General features: G+C 44.2%; 1 protein-coding gene across 1 annotated transcript; it reads left to right on the forward strand.

The window, feature by feature from the left end:
* The first annotated feature begins 2,048 nt into the window (after positions 1-2,048).
* On the forward strand, positions 2,049-18,268 carry FADS6 (fatty acid desaturase 6). The gene is given in 9 exon segments (XM_030208329.1): positions 2,049-2,743; positions 8,157-8,323; positions 11,457-11,600; positions 11,602-11,638; positions 14,025-14,177; positions 14,180-14,211; positions 16,510-16,553; positions 16,555-16,687; positions 17,712-18,268. Coding segments are annotated over 9 exon segments (1,380 nt in total). The 5' UTR covers positions 2,049-2,223; the 3' UTR covers positions 17,862-18,268.
* The last annotated feature ends 656 nt before the right edge of the window (positions 18,269-18,924 follow it).

An 18,924-nucleotide genomic window follows, 5' to 3' on the forward strand; every position in this document is an offset into this window, starting at 1 on the left:
GGCACTCCACTATCCACCCTCCTCCACTGAGAGAAATGGCTCTGTTTTCTATCAATTAACGGGTGCCAAATCCACAACAGAATATTGCCTCCTATTCCATGGCTAATGTGGGTTTTTTTTATTGCCCATTTTCTCATGTCCTGGGGTCTTCTTTCCCCTCTCTGTGCTGCTTAAGCCCTCTGATGGTAGCTTGGATTCTTCCTGCCACTGTTCGTGCTTTTTGCCCCTCTCTTGGTTTTATAGGGACTTTATGCCACTCTTGATGTCGTGGAATGTTAATTTCTCTGTGTCAGATACACTGCTAGAAAGTTTTAAGCATGTTTGATTAAAAATGGATGGAAGCCCTCACTGGTCGAGTGCAAAATTACTTTCCCCATTGACTTTAAAGGACTCAGATGACCTAAATAATTTGGAGTCCGAAGACTGATTGAGCCACGGTAAAACCAAATCAAAACTATTTGTCATACACAACATCATTATTCTAAGAGAAAAAGACAAATAGAGGAGGGTGTTGTGTTTTTTTCCCTCGTTAAAATGCTTGAATAATTTGGATGACATAAACGTAGTAATCGTGAGTCATTGACCTGGGTTTCATGAGATAATTAGCTAAAGGTGTTTATTTTAATTCTTTAAATGTCGTTTCATAGAGAGACATGCCCTGTTTATTTGCCATCTCTTCCTTTTTGTTCTTTGACCTGGATGCTCAGCATCTCTTTCTTATTCTGTTACTGCTGCTGTTATAGAGTGAAAGTGTCCTTCTCTGGCGCTCTTGACTTCAGCTAATTCCCTTCAGTGTATGCTCACTTTCCCTGAAGGAGAGAGCACCTAATAATTTTTTATTTATTGCATTTGTATCCCACATTATCCCACCTTTTTGCAGGCTCAATGTGGCTTACAATTCATCATGGAAACTGGAAATGGAAAAGAATATACATTTGGTTTTACAGCAGGTAAAATACATAGTACTGGATGCATAGTGCATGATGGTGAAATACATAGTACTGGAAATAGAAAAGAGTATACATTTATGTTAGCAGAAGTTTAGGGTGCATGGTGGTGAGATACATGATAGTATCAAGTCATAGACATTAGGTATATGATAGTGTGAAAGCAAAGGGCATTGAAGAATGTTCCTGGATATCTTAAAGAACTAGGAAAAAATGCCCGTTTCTGAGCGGAATGAAACGGGCGCTAGCAAGGGGCCCCTCCCTCCGTCCCTCGAAGCTACTTGCCTTGTTCGCTGTGGGCCGTTTCGGCCCTTGAGTGTCAATAGCTCCGCCCTCGACGTCATGACGCGTCATGACATTTTGACACGAGGGCGGTGCAGACACTCCAGGGCACACCGGATATCTCGGGCGCCTCAACTTCCGTGGAGGCTTCAGAACGTTGGGGTTGCCTTTTATATATATAGATGTGGAGTTATGCGTGTTGTTCTTTATGATATATTTTGTCGAAGAGATAAGTTTCAGGCAAGTCCTAGTTCCCAGACACATCTTCATTCATACCTTCATCTTGTTCATGGGGAGTTTTGTGAGTTTTTCATACTCTGTCTACGTAACACCTGAAAAACTCAGATCCATTCAGCTTTCCCTTTTCAGTCTAGTCTAGTAATGGGAATATGACATTCTTTGGCCTTATTTCAAAACTCGGTGGCACCAGATATTGGGCAGTGGAGCAGATTTAGGGATTAACGTCTCATTCCAACATTTCTTATGGCTTCTGTTTCTGTCTTAGCCTTCAGCTGTTTGTGCTTCCACTGTCTCTCTACCTCCTCCTTGTCTCCAGCAGAATTCTGAGTTTCTTTTTTAAACCTTTTTTCTTTATTCCCCAACTCTCTCTGCAGAGGAGAAAACAGAAGACTCCTGATCATCTGTGAACCCTAGGCACAGGAGAAAAAAAATAAACCACTGGGAGACAGAGACCAAGATGAAAGGTGGGAAGAGAAGGACTCAGGGTGAGAGAAACCAGAAAAGGAGGGAGGCACAAAGAAAGGGTGAGGCAGAGACTGGGCCACATTCCAGAGGCTTTTCTCATTGCTGCAACTAAGAAACTGGAACTCACATTTTGAGACCATTACAGAGCTGATGAGGTCTGCATGTACCCAAAGCTAGCACTGCCTCCGTGTGCCTTGGCAGCCTTTCCTGGGATAGCTTCATTGCTACATTTAAACAAGTTTGCAGACTGAGGCTGGGACCTTGCATTACTCAGCAGTGTCCTGGGAGGATGGAGGCAGAGCAGAATGTTCAGTCTGTAAATAAACTGGCAGAGATTGGAACAGAGAAGGGCAGAGAGCAGAGAGGAAGGGAAGAGAAGCCAGATCAGTATCCCCTCCAGATCCAGGATGGGGTAGATGTGGAGACTGCTGGAAAGGAAAGCAGCATCCTTGGAAGAAGACAGGATCTCAGGCAGGAGCTGCCACTTGCTGATCCAGAGCAGTTGAGATGGAGAAGAGGGAACCAAGGAGCCCACCCCCAGGAGGAAGATTTTGTTGGATCAGGACTACATCCCACTACTTTGGCGGAAGACAATGGCCTTGAAAAGGAGGAGGGGGGCTGCCTCCCTAAGAAGAGTTGTGCTCTGGAGGAAGCCAAGCGAGGACTGTCTCAACAGGCCGAGGGAGAAGAGTCCCTGATGCAGGAGTTATCCACACTGGTACAGAAAGTGGTGAGGAGCAGCAGCTGGTGGGAGAGACATGGAATCGACGGAGTTTTGATCATCCTAGCGCTCATCTCCTTTGCTGCAGGTACTAAGGGCAGCTGTGTCCACGCAGAGGTCCAGACTTGGCAGACCCATATGTAGGAGGGAGGAAAGAGGTGTGTGTTTGGCTTGTGGGGGGGGGGGGGGGGGGGAGGAAATTAATATAGGGAAGGTACCAGGGGAGAAAGGAAGGAGGGGCTCCTGAAGCATCATTTACTGTTAATACTTTTTTTGAAATTAGTTCACATAACCTGCCTCTTGTTATTACTGACGTAGATAATCCTTTCCACCTCATAAGCTAACTTTATTTATCAACTATATTGCAATGTATTACCCAGCTTTTTGAAAGAATAATACCTAAAGCAGTGTACAGCATATTAAATAACTATAAGCAAATATGGACACCAATATATGGAGTGGAGGAGTGGCCTAGTGGTTAGGGTGGTGGACTTTGGTCCTGAGGAACTGAGTTCAATTCCCACTTCAGGCACAGGCAGCTCCTTGTGACTCTGGGCAAGTCACTTAACCCTCCATTGCCCCATGTAAGCCGCATTGAGCCTGCCATGAGTGGGAAAGCGCAGGGTACAAATGTAACAAAAATAAAATAGATACTATTGGAGATTCTACATGGAATGTTGCTACTATTGGAGATTCTACATGGAATGTTGCTATTCCACTAGCAATATTCCATGTAGAAGGCTGCGCAGGCTTCTGTTTCTGTGAGTCTGACGTCCTGCACGTACGTGCAGGATGTCAGACTCGCAGAAGCCTGCGCGGCCACATTGGTGATCTGCAAGGGCCGACTTCTACATGGAATGTTGCTAGTGGGTTCCACTCCCACTTCAGGCACAGGCAGCTCCTTGTGACTCTGGGCAAGTCACTTAACCCTCCAATTGCCCCATGTAAGCTGCATTGAGCCTGCCATGAGTGGGAAAGCGCAGGCTGCATTGAGCCTGCCATGAGTGGGAAAGCGCAGGGTACAAATGTAACAAAAAAAATATAGAATGACTCATGGTATGTACAGATCTTATTATCATTATTTATATTCCGCATATACCATTGCAAGTTCAATACGGATAACAAAGATAAAAAAAACTAGGAATAGCCCAGGAAGTTACAATTCCAAAAGCATAAAATTAACATACCAGGCATAGGGCCAAAAAATAAAGTAGATAAATTAACTAAGGTAATGTTTAAATAACCAACGTTTTAGCTATTTCCTAAAATTCACATACACTGTTGACCTCTAAAGTACTTAGATAAACTATTCCAAACACTGGCTAACATATACATGAATGAAGCTTTAAAGATGACTAAATATTTAACACTTTTTGTTGATGGGAAATGTAGGATTGCGGCCTCATGTAATTTGGATAACATTTAAAATAGAAGGGTGAATAATTAAAGAAAGCCTATATTGTGGAGCAGATCCGTACAGTATTTTAAATACTATTGTACAAATCTTGAACATTACTCTGGCTTGGATGGGTAGCCAGTGAGCTCTGATCAAAAGGGGAGTCGCTCTATCAAATTTTCCAGCTGAAAAAAATCAGCCTAACTGCTATATTCTGTAAAGTTTGTAGTTTCTTCAAAAATGATTTATTGCAACCTACAAAAAGATATACAAAATCCTCCATTGCCTCAGGTGCCCACTGAGATTGTAAGCTCTTTGGGATAGGGATATATGGGAGGGGGAATCTATGTATGATCCCTAACACTAGGCACTATTTTCCTGCTGAGTTTTGGGTGTGGAAAATGATGGGGGGGGGGGGACATGGGTGGGTCAGGGGCGTTCCCTTAACATGCACACAGTGCTGACCATTTTGGCAACTGGGCAGTGCCCAAGAGCCCAGAGGCTTTACCCGGTTGCCCGGCCCCGGATCCTCAGAAGCTTAGCCGAGATTGGGTAGCAGAGCCGGTGGTGAGAGGCGGGGCTGGTGGTTGGGAGGCGGGGCTAGTGCTGGGCAGACTTCTACGGTCTGTGCCCTGAAAATGGCAGATACAAATCAAGGTCAGGTATACACAAAAAGTAGCACATATGAGTTTATCTTGTTGGGCAGACTGGATGGACCGTGCAGGTCTTTCTCTGCCGTCATCTACTATGTAACAGCACATTGCAGCCCTCCCCGGTCCTACCTTGAAGGGTCTGCTTGTCTAGTGGCTTCTGTGGGGGCAGGAAAGAATCCCACTCTTTCCTGCCTACTACCGCTACCCTGCTTGGTGGCACTGGCGCTGCTGTGTTTTAAAATTGGCTGCCAAAACTGCTGAGACCCGCAAGACTACCAAGGTAAGTCTTGGCAGCCATCGCCACCACCATGCACAGTAGCAGCAGTGGGCAAAAAAGAGTGGGATTCTTTCCTGCCCCCGAAGAAGCCACTAGACCACCAGTCTCTTCAAGGTAGGGTTGGGGAGGGCAGCAGCGGTGCAATGGTGGGGTGTGGGCAGTGGCCGGTGGGGCCTCAATGACCTTTACTAGCCAGGGGCCCTGACCACTTTCAGTCTGCCCCTGGCACAGTGTTATAGAATAGTGATGATCTACGCCCAACTTTCATGCCGGGGTTTCCACCTAATTTTAGTTGACATAAATCTTTGCACCCAAATTTGAGCGTGGATCTCGGCACAGTGCCCTATTCTATAAAGGGCGCCAATCCCGGATCAGCCTTTATAAAATACTGCTCTGCACTGACTTTTTTTGGCACTGAATTTTGAGTTTGAAAATCACAACACAACTTCACACCTGCTGGGTAATTCTAGTGTGGAACACTCACACCCTTATGTAGTCACATTAATCTAATTTAAAGGAGAAAAAAGCTTCAGTGTCACCACCCAGCCAGCCCGACGTAGTTGGCTATAAGGCGTAGGCTCGGTGTGCCATCATATAGCTTAAAAAACTCCATACATTTATTTTAAATTAATCCCCATATAGGGGGTCTACTTTCGCTGTACTAAAATATATGGAGCTTTTTAAAGCTATATGATGGCACACCGAGCCTACGCCTTATAGCCAACTACGTCGGGCTGGTTGGGTGGCGATACTGAAGCTTTTTTTCTCCATTAAATTAGATTAATGTGACTACATAAGGGTGTGAGTGTTCCACACTAGAATTACACAGCTGGTGTGAAGTTGTGTTGTGATTTTCAAACACAATCTGAAGCTTGAGTGGATTGTTAGTCACTGAATTTTGAGTGCCAGTTACTGAATGCAGGCCCATACCATTTAGCATTACGAATGTCCAGTAATGCTATAAAAATTAGAGTATTACCAGTGCTTTTTTTTCTAGCAAAAAAGGTGCCGGTACTCAAATGCCAGGACATCCTTCAGGGGTCGGGTGATCACTGAGGGACCCACCCCACAATAGCCAGGCCCCCTGCAACCAGTCACAGAATCTATGACAAGGCAGAATTTGCATGTAGAGCCTGAGCGTTTTCATTAAAACTTGGGGACCATGAGACAATTTTAGCAGACAATGGAAAAGGTGCCGGTACTCAGTACCCCCAAGTACCCCCTCAAAAAAAGCTGAGTATTACTACTAGGCTTTGAAGACGCAGGTTAATCCCTTGTGAAGATTCTTAACTGTGCTGAGGCTCTGATCAGGGCTCAAACTTCCATGATCTTGTTTACATCTGTGACTTGGCAATTGGCAGTGGTTTTGGAAAAAAACAAGCAAGAATAATGATGTTGGGGCAGCTTCCTTGCAGAATGCTGACTTCATGCTTACTTATTTATTCGCAAATATCTGACATCCTGACAGTTTACATTATATTATAGCAGCGAGAAAAGCAAAAGAGTAAAGTACATAAAATATGATTCCAAAAACGAAGCACATCAGGAAGGGTAAGAAATGAGTAGCACATTACCCCCCCAGACTCTATATACAGCACCCAAAATTTGTGTGCCCAAATGTGGGTACACTGCCGAGATGCATGTGCAACTTAATTGGCCAACAAACTGTTAACTGTCAATAATTGGATGCTAATAACCAATTGTTGATGTTAATTGGCGCCAGTTAGGATTTGCATGTGCATCTGGCTGTTCTATAACTCTGGGCACCTAAATCCCATAACGCACAACCCAAAAGGGGTCGTGTCTGTGGGAGGGACACAGGTGGGTCATGGGCATTCCAAAAGGTTGCCCGCAGTGTTATAGAATAATGGATCTCCATGCCCAACTTGGGCGCCGGGATTTACACCCGTTTTCAACAAGTGTAGGTTTGGCACCCATTCTATAAAGGGTGCATGCCCTTTATAGAATAGTGCTTTAGTGCCAAACTTTTCTGACGCCCATTTGTAGAATTCTCCTCTATGTTACTTCACAAGACACAATCATACCAAAAAGGATCCCGTGGCTATCCCATCTTTCTTTTGTCCTCTTCTTTCGCTGTTGGCTGGTCCTGTAATTTTATTTAATTATTCTATTAGCTTGCTAGATTGGTGTTTCCAAATCAGTGTAGCATGGCATGCCGCTCTGCCTTCAGACTTGATCAGGCAAGCTATGGAAAAGTCACTACTGCCTGTTGCACAGGCCCCGACTAGTAAATGGTCTCTACTCACAGCCCCTCACAACAACAAGGGACACCAGCAGAGGCTCTGTAACATGTAGGAGCTCCCTTCTAAATATTTCAAAGCTGCCACAGTGCTGCCAGCAGCAGTGGCTTTAAAGAAGTAGAGCAGTGGGAGTGAAGCAACAAGCTCCTGCCACGCCACTGTGTTCCACATCTTGCAGGGGGTTGAGGCTGGAAGGGGCTAATGCTGATGCCAGGGAGCACCTGTTTACTTAATGGTCACATGCATGTGCCATGTCAAAGGCTGTGGAACCACAACCCTTTCTCTGCTCCTCCTGGCTCTCCAGGCTTTGATATCTCATTCCCCTCCCCCCATCTCCCCTGCTCTCTGGGATCTTCTGTCTGGCCTATGGGCGCCAAAATCCAGCCCTTGTTAGCTCAGGGCAACATAACTCCTTCATGGAAAGGGTGGTGAATTTGTGGGACAGTCTCCTGGTGGAAGTGGTGCAGATGAAAACAGTATCTGAATTCAAGAGAGCTTTGGACAAGTACATATAATTTCTAAGGGAGTGATAGGGAGAGTAGATGGCATGGATGGGCAGACTGGATAGGACATATGGTCTTTATCTGCCTACATTTCTCCATTTCTAACCAGCCCTGATCATTTAAAAAACAACAACAACAACAAAACCCTGCAGCAGATTTTAACCAAAAAACCCACCGCACATGGTGTACATTGTAATAACAAATTAAACTGTATTAGCACTGTAACAAATATACAAGAAATCAAACCTGGCCACAAAATTATAAATTAGACCTTGAAAAATAAACTTGATACAAGAATTGAGTGGACAGTCAATTTTTGCAGATATTGCTTAATCAGCGGATGCAAAGGAATACTATCCCTGAAGAGCAACAAACCAAAATTGCCTGCCGCAGCTTTTCTTTTCTTTGCAGGGTTCTTCTTCCTGCAGTCGGACAACCTCCTACTCTTCGCTCTCGGGATTTTCATCCAGGGGGCTGCTCACAGTACCATTACAGTAAAAGGGAGTCACATGGCTAGTCACCATGCCCTGACAGAGTCCCGATTCTGGAGCCGGATCTGGCTGTTTTCTTCATCGAGGGTACGTGTGCAAGTACATAACAGATTCATAATTTAAATAGAACAAGTGGTAGTGTGATATGTGCCATGAACACAAACACTTTGGGTGTTAGCATGGTGTATATTATCCCAAATTTATAATTGAAGACCTGCAACTCTTAACATAGTAACATAGTAGATGACGGCAGAAAAAGACCTGCACGGTCCATCCAGTCTGCCCAACAAGATAAACTCACATGTGCCATTTTTTGTGTATACCTTACCTTGATTTGTACCTGTCCTTTTCAGGGCACAGACCGTGTAAGTCTGCCCAGTACTATCCCCGCCTCCCAACCACCAGCCCCGCCTCCCACCACCGGCTCTGGCACAGACCGTATGTCTGCCCAGCACTATCCCTGCCTCCCAACCACCAGCCCCGCCTCCCACCACCGGCTCTGGCACAGACTGTATAAGTCTGCCCAGCACTATCCCCGCCTCCCAAGCACCAGCCTCGCCTCCCACCACCGGTTCTGGCACAGACCGTATAAGTCTGCCCAGCACTATCCCCGCCTCCCAACCACCAGCCCCGCCTCCCACCACCAGCTCTGGCACAGACCGTATAAGTCTGCCCAGCACTATCCCCGCCTCCCAACCACCAGTCCCGCCTCCTACCACCGGCTCTGGCACAGACCGTATAAGTCTGCCCAGCACCATCTCCGCCTCCCGCCACCGGCTCTGCCATTACTTCTGAACAGGATTCCTTTATGTTTATCCCACGCATGTTTGAATTCCATTACTGTTTTTGTTTCCACCACCTCCCGCGGGAGGGCATTCCAAGCATCCACTACTCTCTCCGTGAAAAAATACTTCCTTACATTTTTCTTGAGTCTGCCCCCCTGCAACTCTTCATCCACAAAAATCGGGTCATGGCAAGGGGTGGTGATATAGGACAGGTCTCTCCTCTTAAAATGAAGGCCAGGGTGAGCAGCAGATACCTTGGAGAACTACAAAGATGAGCTGGCGTGTTCAAGGCCTTGGTGCAAATTCACTCTTTATCATAGTCTTGAATGGTCCATTCCTGTGACAGGCAATGTGGCCCACTGCATGCAGAGGAACCTAGGTTCTATTCATGGCTTGTATTTTTTGCTCCTAGGAGATGCCAGGGCTGTGGATGTTATAAAAACCTTGTTCACAGTCTGTTTGGGTGAAATGCATATTATTGTACAGTGGTGACACATACTTGTTGGATTTAGCGTGATAATTGCAGAGTTCTAGGAGAAGCCTTAGTGCATGGTACGAGGAATCCTGCTGTAATGAATGGATTAAATAGGGAGGCGGGGGGGGGGGGGGTTTGTGCAGCCAGAAAATGAATGAAAGTTCCCCAGGTACTAGCAAGTGAAGACTCATGGTACCACAGCACAGTCCTACATCCGACTGACATGAAAACTCAACGGAAAGGTGCATTGCGTTGAAGCACATACTATTCATATGGGTTGGTCTTGAGGGACACCTCAGCTATGGACGTATCTCTTGGAATGTCTTCTAGAGATGAGCAGCCAGAAATTTCAAATTGTTTCCTGTGTTGTTTCTGGGAATGTTTGTTTTATTCATTTTGTTGGCCCTTTTTTCATCAGGGGAGCAAAGTCTCTTGAACACAGGCACACTCTTCTGAAAGAGTATGTACAATGCACACATGCACAGTGGTTGTGATAATAGTTTCTGTATGCATAGTGGGAGCCCCCTTTGCAAATAGTGCATTTTCTTGAAAGAGTGCCCACTGTTATCGGCAAATAAAAACATTAATTATTGTGTTTTTAAGCTCATTTTCATTTGAAAATGACATGCAACAACATGGGATTCCCATATCATTGCAAATGAATTCCCATCCCTAATGTCTTCTACCCCGACAGTCCATGATTTCTATCCACATGTTGTGAGAATTTACAAAGGACTGAGCCAGTTCAATCATCGTGTGCTGTTGGAGTATCTTTTACTTGCACATCAGCATAACATAACATCTCAGCTGTTATAGTCCGCGATATCTATTCAGATAAGGATTAAAAAGATGGGACAGACCAGGAATTACAAGAAACCATAATAAGTAAAAATTTCAAAGTTAGGACAACTAACACTGTAAAATAAATCAAGATTTGTTCAACATACGCCCCCGTCTGATGGTAGGTTTCTTACGTCAGACGGGGGCGGACCCCAGTTCAGGGAAGGAGAGAGAAGTCCTGAAGACTGCAGCGATCAGATGGTCTTCTTGCCCATGCAGCGCTTCATACAGAGGTGAGAGGCGCTGCGCGGGCCCGGTAATGCGGAGGGGGGGCCCGGCGGAGGGGGAGCGGCGGCGACGACCTCAGGGGGGCGGTGGGGGCGGGGCCGGGGGCGGAGGATGGCGGGAGGCGGAGCTGTGGGAGAGAGTAGAGAGAAAGGAAAGGAAGGGAGGGGGGCCGGGGCTGCTAAAATTTGGAGTTTTCGTGCAGGGGGAAGCGGGCGGAAGCAGGGAGCAGCGGGGGGGGGGGGGGGGGCAAGGCCGTCCATACAGGACGCTCCGGACGAGCGCCTTTGCCCCCTCCCAATCCTTTTTTGATTAGTTTTTAGTTTTCTATTTAATGCAGGGGGGAAGCGTGGAGCACGTTGTTGTGTTTTTTTTGTTGTTGTTTTGACGTTTGTGGCATGCACAGAGCAGCCAGCAAAACGCTTGGCTGCTCTGCGCATGCTTTAGGGGCCGAATTACCGCCGGGTGATTACACCACTTAATGAATGTTTAATACATTGTACTTTTCAATACCGCACCGAACATGTGCGACTTGGTTTTTTTTGGTGCATTCTTCGTTTTTTCAAATTCGTTAGGACTTTTACGTTTTAGATTTTTTTACGTTTGGTTGATTCATCTTAAAACTTTGTTATTCTACTGATGCAAAGTCCTTTTGCTCCAATGCACAGTACTGAAGTGCTGATGCTGTGATAGCTGGTATTGTTTTACAGGAGTCTGTTTTCAGCATTTTCTGTTCTCACTAATCCATTGAATGATTTGAAATTCCAGCAAGATCAGCAGACTCCAGCAAACTTCCCGAAAAATGATCACCACATCGCACAAGCCCTTGAGAATATGTATGGCACAGGGCTGTGCTGTTTGTTATAGTATTAACCTTACTTTTTTAATGTTTCAGATCTTTGGGTCTTTCCCTGCACACGAAGCCGTGCACAGTCACGTGAAACAGCATCATGCTTATACTAATGTCATCGGTCTGGGTGATTCCAGTGTCTGGAAGATTCCTGCCCTCAGTCGATATGTCTATCTCTTCATTGCACCACCTGGCACTGCCCATTTTAACTCCTCTTGTGGCACTAGGTAATTTTGTTTCTTTTATTTTTTCTGCAAGGATGTTGTTTTTTAAATTCTTTCTGACCCAACAGAATATTGGAATGAAATTATACATAATGGGTTGAGAACATCTTTCTGGCTGTATCTGGGGGGGGGGGGGGGGGGGCACAGTAACTCTCCAAAACATTAATGGAAAGGAAGCACATGTGATGGGGGGGGGGGGGGAGAGAACCTATGAGAAGACACATAAGTTTGAAAATTGGCTAGATCTGATCAGGACTGTCTGAAAATGGGTGTGTGTGGGGGGGGGGGGGGAACATTGCTCTACATTCTTTCCCCACCAAGGTGCTCTCCCCCCCCCCTCAATTTTCACACTCCTATCCCTGCTGGGATGAATAAGATGTGTATTCAATATTTTATTGTAAATGTTATTGTGAATCCTAGTGACCGGACTGATCAGCTTCTTAATGGTTGCTATGCATGATAACACCTTGTGAGTAAACAGTTGTAATTTGCTACTGGTTACTATCGGGCTCATTTTCGGAAACAGAAAAACGTCTAAAAAGTGGCATAGAGCAGCATTTGGACGTTTTTCTCACAAATACATCCAAACCAGTATTTTCGAAACCCATTTTTAGGCGTTTTTCTATGAAGTTGGTCAGAAGTACGTCCAAATCTCAAGGGGGCATAACAGGGGTGTGTTCAGGCAGGGACATGGTCATTCCTAAGAGTTAGATGTTTTTCAGCCATAATGGAACAAAACAAAAATGTCCAGGACTAAAACTAAGACATTTGAGCTAGACCTGGTTTTTACAACAAATAATGAACAAAAAGGTGCCCTAAATAACCAGATGACCACTGGAGACAGTGGCGTTCCTAGGGTGGCTGACACCCTGGGCGGATCGCCGATGCGCCCCCCCCCCCCCCGGGTGCAGCGTGACCCCACCACCCCAGGCGAAAGGACAGACACCTCCCGCCGGTGGAAACGACACCCCCCTGGGTGCATCTTTACCAGCTAGGGGGGGGGGGGGTGCTGGCTTCGCTCGTTCCCTGCTCCCTCTGCCCCGGAACAGGAAGTAACCCGTTCCGGGGCAGAGGGAGCAGGGAACGAGCGTTGCCGACAGACGCGCGGCACCCCCCCCCCCCCCAGTGGCATGCACCCGGGGCAGACCGCCCCCACCTTGGTACGCCATTGACTGGAGAGAATCACATGGACCTCCCCTTATTCCTCTAGTAGTCACTAACCCCCTTCCACCCTCCAAAAATGTGATGAAAAACATTACTTGCCAGCCTCAGATGTTATACTCAGGTCCATTAGAACAGCATGCAGGTCCCTGGAGTAGTCTAGTGTTGGGTGCAGTGCACTGCAGACAGGTGGACCCAGGTTCCTACCTCCCCCTGTTATATTTGGGGAGGAAACTGTGAGCCCTCCAAAACTCACCAGAAACCCACTGTACCCACATATAGGTGCCCCCTTCACCTGTAAGGGCTATGGTAGTGGTGTATAATTGGGGGAAGTGGGTTTTGGGGGGCTCAGCACACAAGGTAAGCGAGCAATGGTGAGATGTGTACCTGGGAGCATGTTATTAAGTCCACTGAAGTGCCCCCTAGGATGCCTATTGCTGTCCTGGGGTGTCAGGGGGACCAGTCTACTAAAAATGCTGGCTCCCTCCTACATTCCAATGGCTTGATTTTGTGCGTTTTGCAGTTAGATTTTTTTTTTTTTCGAAAATGGACCTAAAAACATAACGTCCAAATCACAAAACGTTGTTCGCAACCATATTTTAAAAAGATAGACATTTTTCTCTTTTGAAAATTACCTTTCCTATTCGGATTTTGGACGTTTTTCACAAAACGTCCAAAGTCGGACTTAGACGTCATATTGAAAATGTCCCTCCATGTGTACAACCTCCTAGTGATGGGGAAGCAATACAATACCTGTTACCTTAGGACAGTAGTACCCTGTGGTTAAACTGTAAAATACGTCCTTTGAAATCTGTTGACAGTGACATCTACTAGTTAGATATAGTTTCACATCTTTTTCATTTTATTACTGTTTGGACACCACTCCATTCAAACCATCCAATCCCTATCCCCTCCAGGTCAGAGACACACCTAGAAACAACAAAAACACAGGCACAAACAAATGCAGAGGAGCTGGAAAGAATTCCATGAGTTATGCTCTGCATGCTTTTGCCACTTCTTTTAATTTAGTACTGGCATTCTCCAGGATTCGTACTTGTAAGCAAGAAAGGGTCTCTCCAACAACTCCCTTTCTCTGTTTTTTGTTATCTGTCCTTCATTCTATCCTCTCTTGCTCTCTGGCTGCTCATCTTGGTGACCGACTGCTCGTCAATCTGTTTTGATGTGCTCATTGTCAATTCCATTACATTGTCTTCTTTTCTGGTTGTAGGGTTTCTGAAGGATATGGACTTTATAAGGGCTGTACGAAGCCTCTGCTTTATTTGCCTGGGTCTCTACAGTCATTACTGGCTCCTTCTAGAGATCTCAGGGTTCCAGACAGCAGGGTCAGCTCTCTTCTTCATGTTCCTCATCAGAGCTATCCTTTCCATCCCATTATTCATGTCAACATCTTCCAGGTATATGAATCACAGAATACGTGGAAGCAAGCTCATAGATTCTCTAATGCTTTCATGCTATCATCCCATATATTTACATGGTTTTCAAGCCTCTATATGCAATATCAAGGAAGAAGAGCATTTTGCCTTGATGTTTAATAGAAAGAAATATGAGTCAACAAAGAAATGGTGATGATACCTTTTTATTGGATTAACCTCATACCTATTGGCCCTTATTTTAGAATCCTCATTTGCGATTCACACATGTATATTGCATGTAAACTCCCATTTTAGAAAGCCAATATTCGCATATATATTCCTGCAAAACATTTTAATTACAAACAGGTGTGGTTTGGGCATGATGTAGGCAAAGGGAACACACATGTATGTTGGGACAATCCACATGTTGGGATTTACATCTACACTTCCGTATGTACATGTATTGTAAAATCATATATTGGTTGGCCCTTTACAGGAGGGAGTAACACAGGTATCCTCTGAAAGATTTCCATTACTGCCCTCACCCTCAATTTGGAATTAAAGGATTAATGTGGCCTCTGTGTCATAAGTGGTATTTACAGTAAATATGTAGTTTTGAAAAATGGCTAACATACATGTGTATGTGCCAACACTTACATGTGTTTGTACCTATTTATCCCCTGTTGACATTTTCAATGATTAGAGTGGTAAAATGGATGATCCCACTGCGCCTACTGCCACATAAACATGCATGTACGCTTGGATTTCAGAACAGGCTCTACATCGACAGATCCCATTCTGAAATATTTATTTTATTTAAAAATATTTATGACCCACACAATCCACAATTCTTGGTGGCTTACAAGAAAGAACATATCGAGTAGGCATAATAAAAACAATTGAAACAATTACAATACAAATATAGGATAAAATCCAGTTTGAATCATGTGGTTCAGATTAAAGAACAATAAACTAAGAACCAAGAGTCAAAAAGCCAACAAAAAAAAAGATCAGCCTTCAGATGTTTACAAAATTGTAACAAATTTGTCGTTTTTCTGAGAGTCAGAGGGAGAGAATTCCACACCAAAGGACCTGCCACATAGACAATGAAGGAACAATAACCAACTGTATATAGTACTTAAAAGATAGTATATCCAGTATTAATTTATCTGTACAGCGTAATGTACGAGCAGGTTGATAAATTCTCAATGTTGAAGCAAGTACTACTGGACCCAAATCAGTAATAATGCTTTAAACTGAATCTTCCATTTGATTGGCAGCCAATGGAGCTCCATCAAAACCGGTTACATATGAGCAAATCTAGGAGATCCAGTTTGAAAACATGCTGCATGTTTTGTGCCACTTGCATCGTCTGTAACAGATACTGGACAACCTAGAAACAATGCACTGCAATAAGCAATATGGGCATCACAATCAACTGGATCACTATTCTGTAATTTTCCGGTGAAAAAATCCCTTAAAGCACACACAACAGTAGAAATACAAAAAAGCACCAAGGGCCGTTCCAGCAAACTAAAGCTGATTAGAGATATGTAGTCATCGCACACCAGTGTATTCAATTTGGCGCCAATTTGAAGATGCTGGTGCGTGATGACGCACTTTGCTTTGTGTTGATGACATAATCTGTAATCAGCTTTAGTCTGTTGATCATATGAGCTTTTAGCTCACTATTTTAAATAGACTGATTCCTATTGATCCCTAACACAGGTGCTTGACGCTGAAACACGGCCTGTGTCGGGTCTATTAATAAAGGACTCATGCTTGAATGGCCCTTGGCGCTTTTTTGCATTTGCAATTCTCAATGTAAAAAAATATACATTTTTAAAAATAATACTTTGAATTTGGGTCTGAAAGGATAGAACAGAATCAAGCTGAACACCTAAACACTTCAACTGTATTGTAATCTGAATCTGAACTCCATCCACATCAATGCTTGTTGGATAATCAGAACAACCTTTCCCTAATAAGAACAGAATCCGAATTGTACCCATCCTGACATGGATGTGAAAATTCCAATTTCTATGTTCTATCTAAAATGGGGCTCACTGTGAATTAATGAGGTAGATGGGTCTAGATGTGTTACATTCAATAAGAAACTCAAGACTGAGCAGATAAGAAAACCATCCTTGGAATATTTAGATGCCTAACTTAGATGCTCAAATTTCAGAACCTAAAGTTACAAAACTGTTCAACCCAAAACCTAGGCACATGAGTTTAGATAAAAATGATCCTAACTTTATGTGCCTAAAATGAGGCATTTAGGTCATGGGCAGCCTTCTTTGAATATCAGCCCTTACGTGCATGTCTTCTATCTTGCAGCACATTGGCCTCCCAATGTTCTCCCTTGAAAAAAGCCCAAACGGATCAGCAGATGAGCCACGCTGTCCTGAATCTTCCTCGACACCCCCTGCTGGATTGGACTTTTGGCCACGCAATTGTTAACTGTCATGTGGAACATCACCTTTTCCCTAGTCTCTCTGACCACATGTGTCTCAAGGTGAGTGTATCTAGAAGTACAAGGGTCCTAGCAAGAGGTGTCAAGTCTCCTCTCATGGCTAAAGATGAATGGCGAGTAAATACGCCAGGCAAGCCAACCCTTTTTGTCACAATACCTCTCCCGTGTCTTCTTACATAAACATTCAACCTGGCAAAGATATTTCCTTGGCCTTTCTGCGCATCCCAGAAACAGGCTGAATGTTTCTCTTCCAACAAATGTTTCTTTGCTGGTTAATACATAATGGGTTTAGGCTCCTAAATTGGCTTCTTTGAAAATCTACTAGGATTGCCTTCCTAAATTATACTCGTAATCACTAAACTCTTAAAATTAAGAGCCTAAAAGATGGGTAGTAACAGGGGCAGATTAATGGCAAGGGGAAAAAATTAGGAGCTTAGCATTTAGTTTCATTAAGAAGCACCTAAATTAGGGCCAAACATATGGTGTCTTTAGCATTAGCGAATGCTAAACACATTAGCGTGTCTATAGTTCAGCTTAGTAAACAGGGCTTTTAAATCTAGGCAAATGGATACAGGCCTACATTTAAGAGCATAACTTTTAAGCTCCTAAATGCCAGCGAATTTTCAGCTGAAAACTTAAGATTCCTAAATCTGATTAAAAATAAGGAACAAAGAGCGGACCGGTACAGTCTTGAATTTGAGCAGTTTATTTCAGGCTAGACGTGGTTGTTTCCAATGGTATTTAATGAGTTGCCGTTTGTGGTCCGGGAGAGGGACAGAGTAAAAGGAAGGGAGGGCGGGAATGTTTTGGAGATAAAAACAAAATTTGTTGATGATGGTTGATGTTATTTTATATCTGTTAAATGTATTAGGAGATTGGCTTCTTGGAGAACCAAGAGGACAAATGCTGTTTATGTATTTTGCCATCAATAAAAAGACTGAAACATAAAATAAAAACTAAAAAAAATAAAATAAAATAAGGAACAAAGTTAGACAACTAAGATGCCTAAATTTATGAGTTCAGTCTTTCTGAACATCAGCCTTAAAAATGTTTTCTTGATCTTCAGATAAAGCCTCTTGTTTCACAATATTTGATGAAGAAGAATCTTCCTTACCATGAAGACGCCTACCTGTCTCGTCTGAGGATGTTTATCAAACAATATGAAGAGCTGATGGTCCGGGTTCCCCCTATAACCCAGCTGGTGGGAATTCAGTGACAACAGAAACTAGGCAGTGATGACAAGACATTTGTGCAGCTCTTTTTCCCAAGTCATCACAGCGACACCACCAGCTCGTTTTAAGGAGGCTACAAGAAATCATCCTCTTCTCCTTCCCATCAGGCAAACAAGTGTGAACAGAATGTCTCGATTAGTGAAAAAGACTGAGAGACAAGAGACAGAAAACCTGCTTAAGACTCAAAAAGCAGTGCTCGGTTACATTAAGCTGGGTCTTCCCAAATCTTTTTGGTAACTCAGAACTTTGTGTTTTTATCAATTTCCTTAATCTCGGAATCTAATTTCTTAAAATTGTGGACAAACTGGCTGTTAAGATATTTACTTATTATTTTTCTTATTTCATGTTAAATAATGCCGATTGCATATTCACTCTTTGTGGTGAGGTACTGAAACACTTAAATAAAGAAAAAAAAAAGAAAAGAACATTGTGTTTTTGGGCTCACCACAAGGAACACGCAGGAGATAAATTTACAAATACTAAGTGGGGGGGTCTTTTATTAAGCGGCGGTATGCCCAACTCAGGCTTACCGTTCGCTAAACTGGAAGTACTGCCAGGCTATCGCAGCAGCCCGGCGGTAGTTCCCACCCCCAATGTGCGCCATTTCCAGTGCTATTTTTGTAGCTCCAAGTATTTACCTAGCAGTAATTGGGCAGTGCCATGCATTGCCTGGTTAGCGCAGGAGCCCTTAACGCCACCTCTGCGGGTGGCGGTAAGTGCTCCTCTTGAAATGGCTGCGCGGCAAATGCTTCGCTTGCCGCACGGCCATTTCTTTAGAAAAAAACCCCCGTTTTTTTAACCCACTGCAGTAAAAGGGGGCCTCGGCGTGTATCAAAAGCACACGCTGATGCCCGCAAAGGCCCCCTTGTGCCGCAGCTTAGTAAAAGGACCCCTCGATTCATTAATCCATGCAAATTTATCTCCTGCCTATTGCTTGTGGATATCAGGTCTCAGAATCCTCCCAGTAAGCACAAGCAGGGATTCGGGGAACACAGCTTCTTTTAGTACCCATCACTTAAGGCCACATGCACTAAACTGTTTCGCACC

The sequence above is a fragment of the Microcaecilia unicolor genome, chromosome 6 (assembly GCF_901765095.1).
Source record: "Microcaecilia unicolor chromosome 6, aMicUni1.1, whole genome shotgun sequence".
Classification (NCBI taxonomy): domain Eukaryota; kingdom Metazoa; phylum Chordata; class Amphibia; order Gymnophiona; family Siphonopidae; genus Microcaecilia; species Microcaecilia unicolor.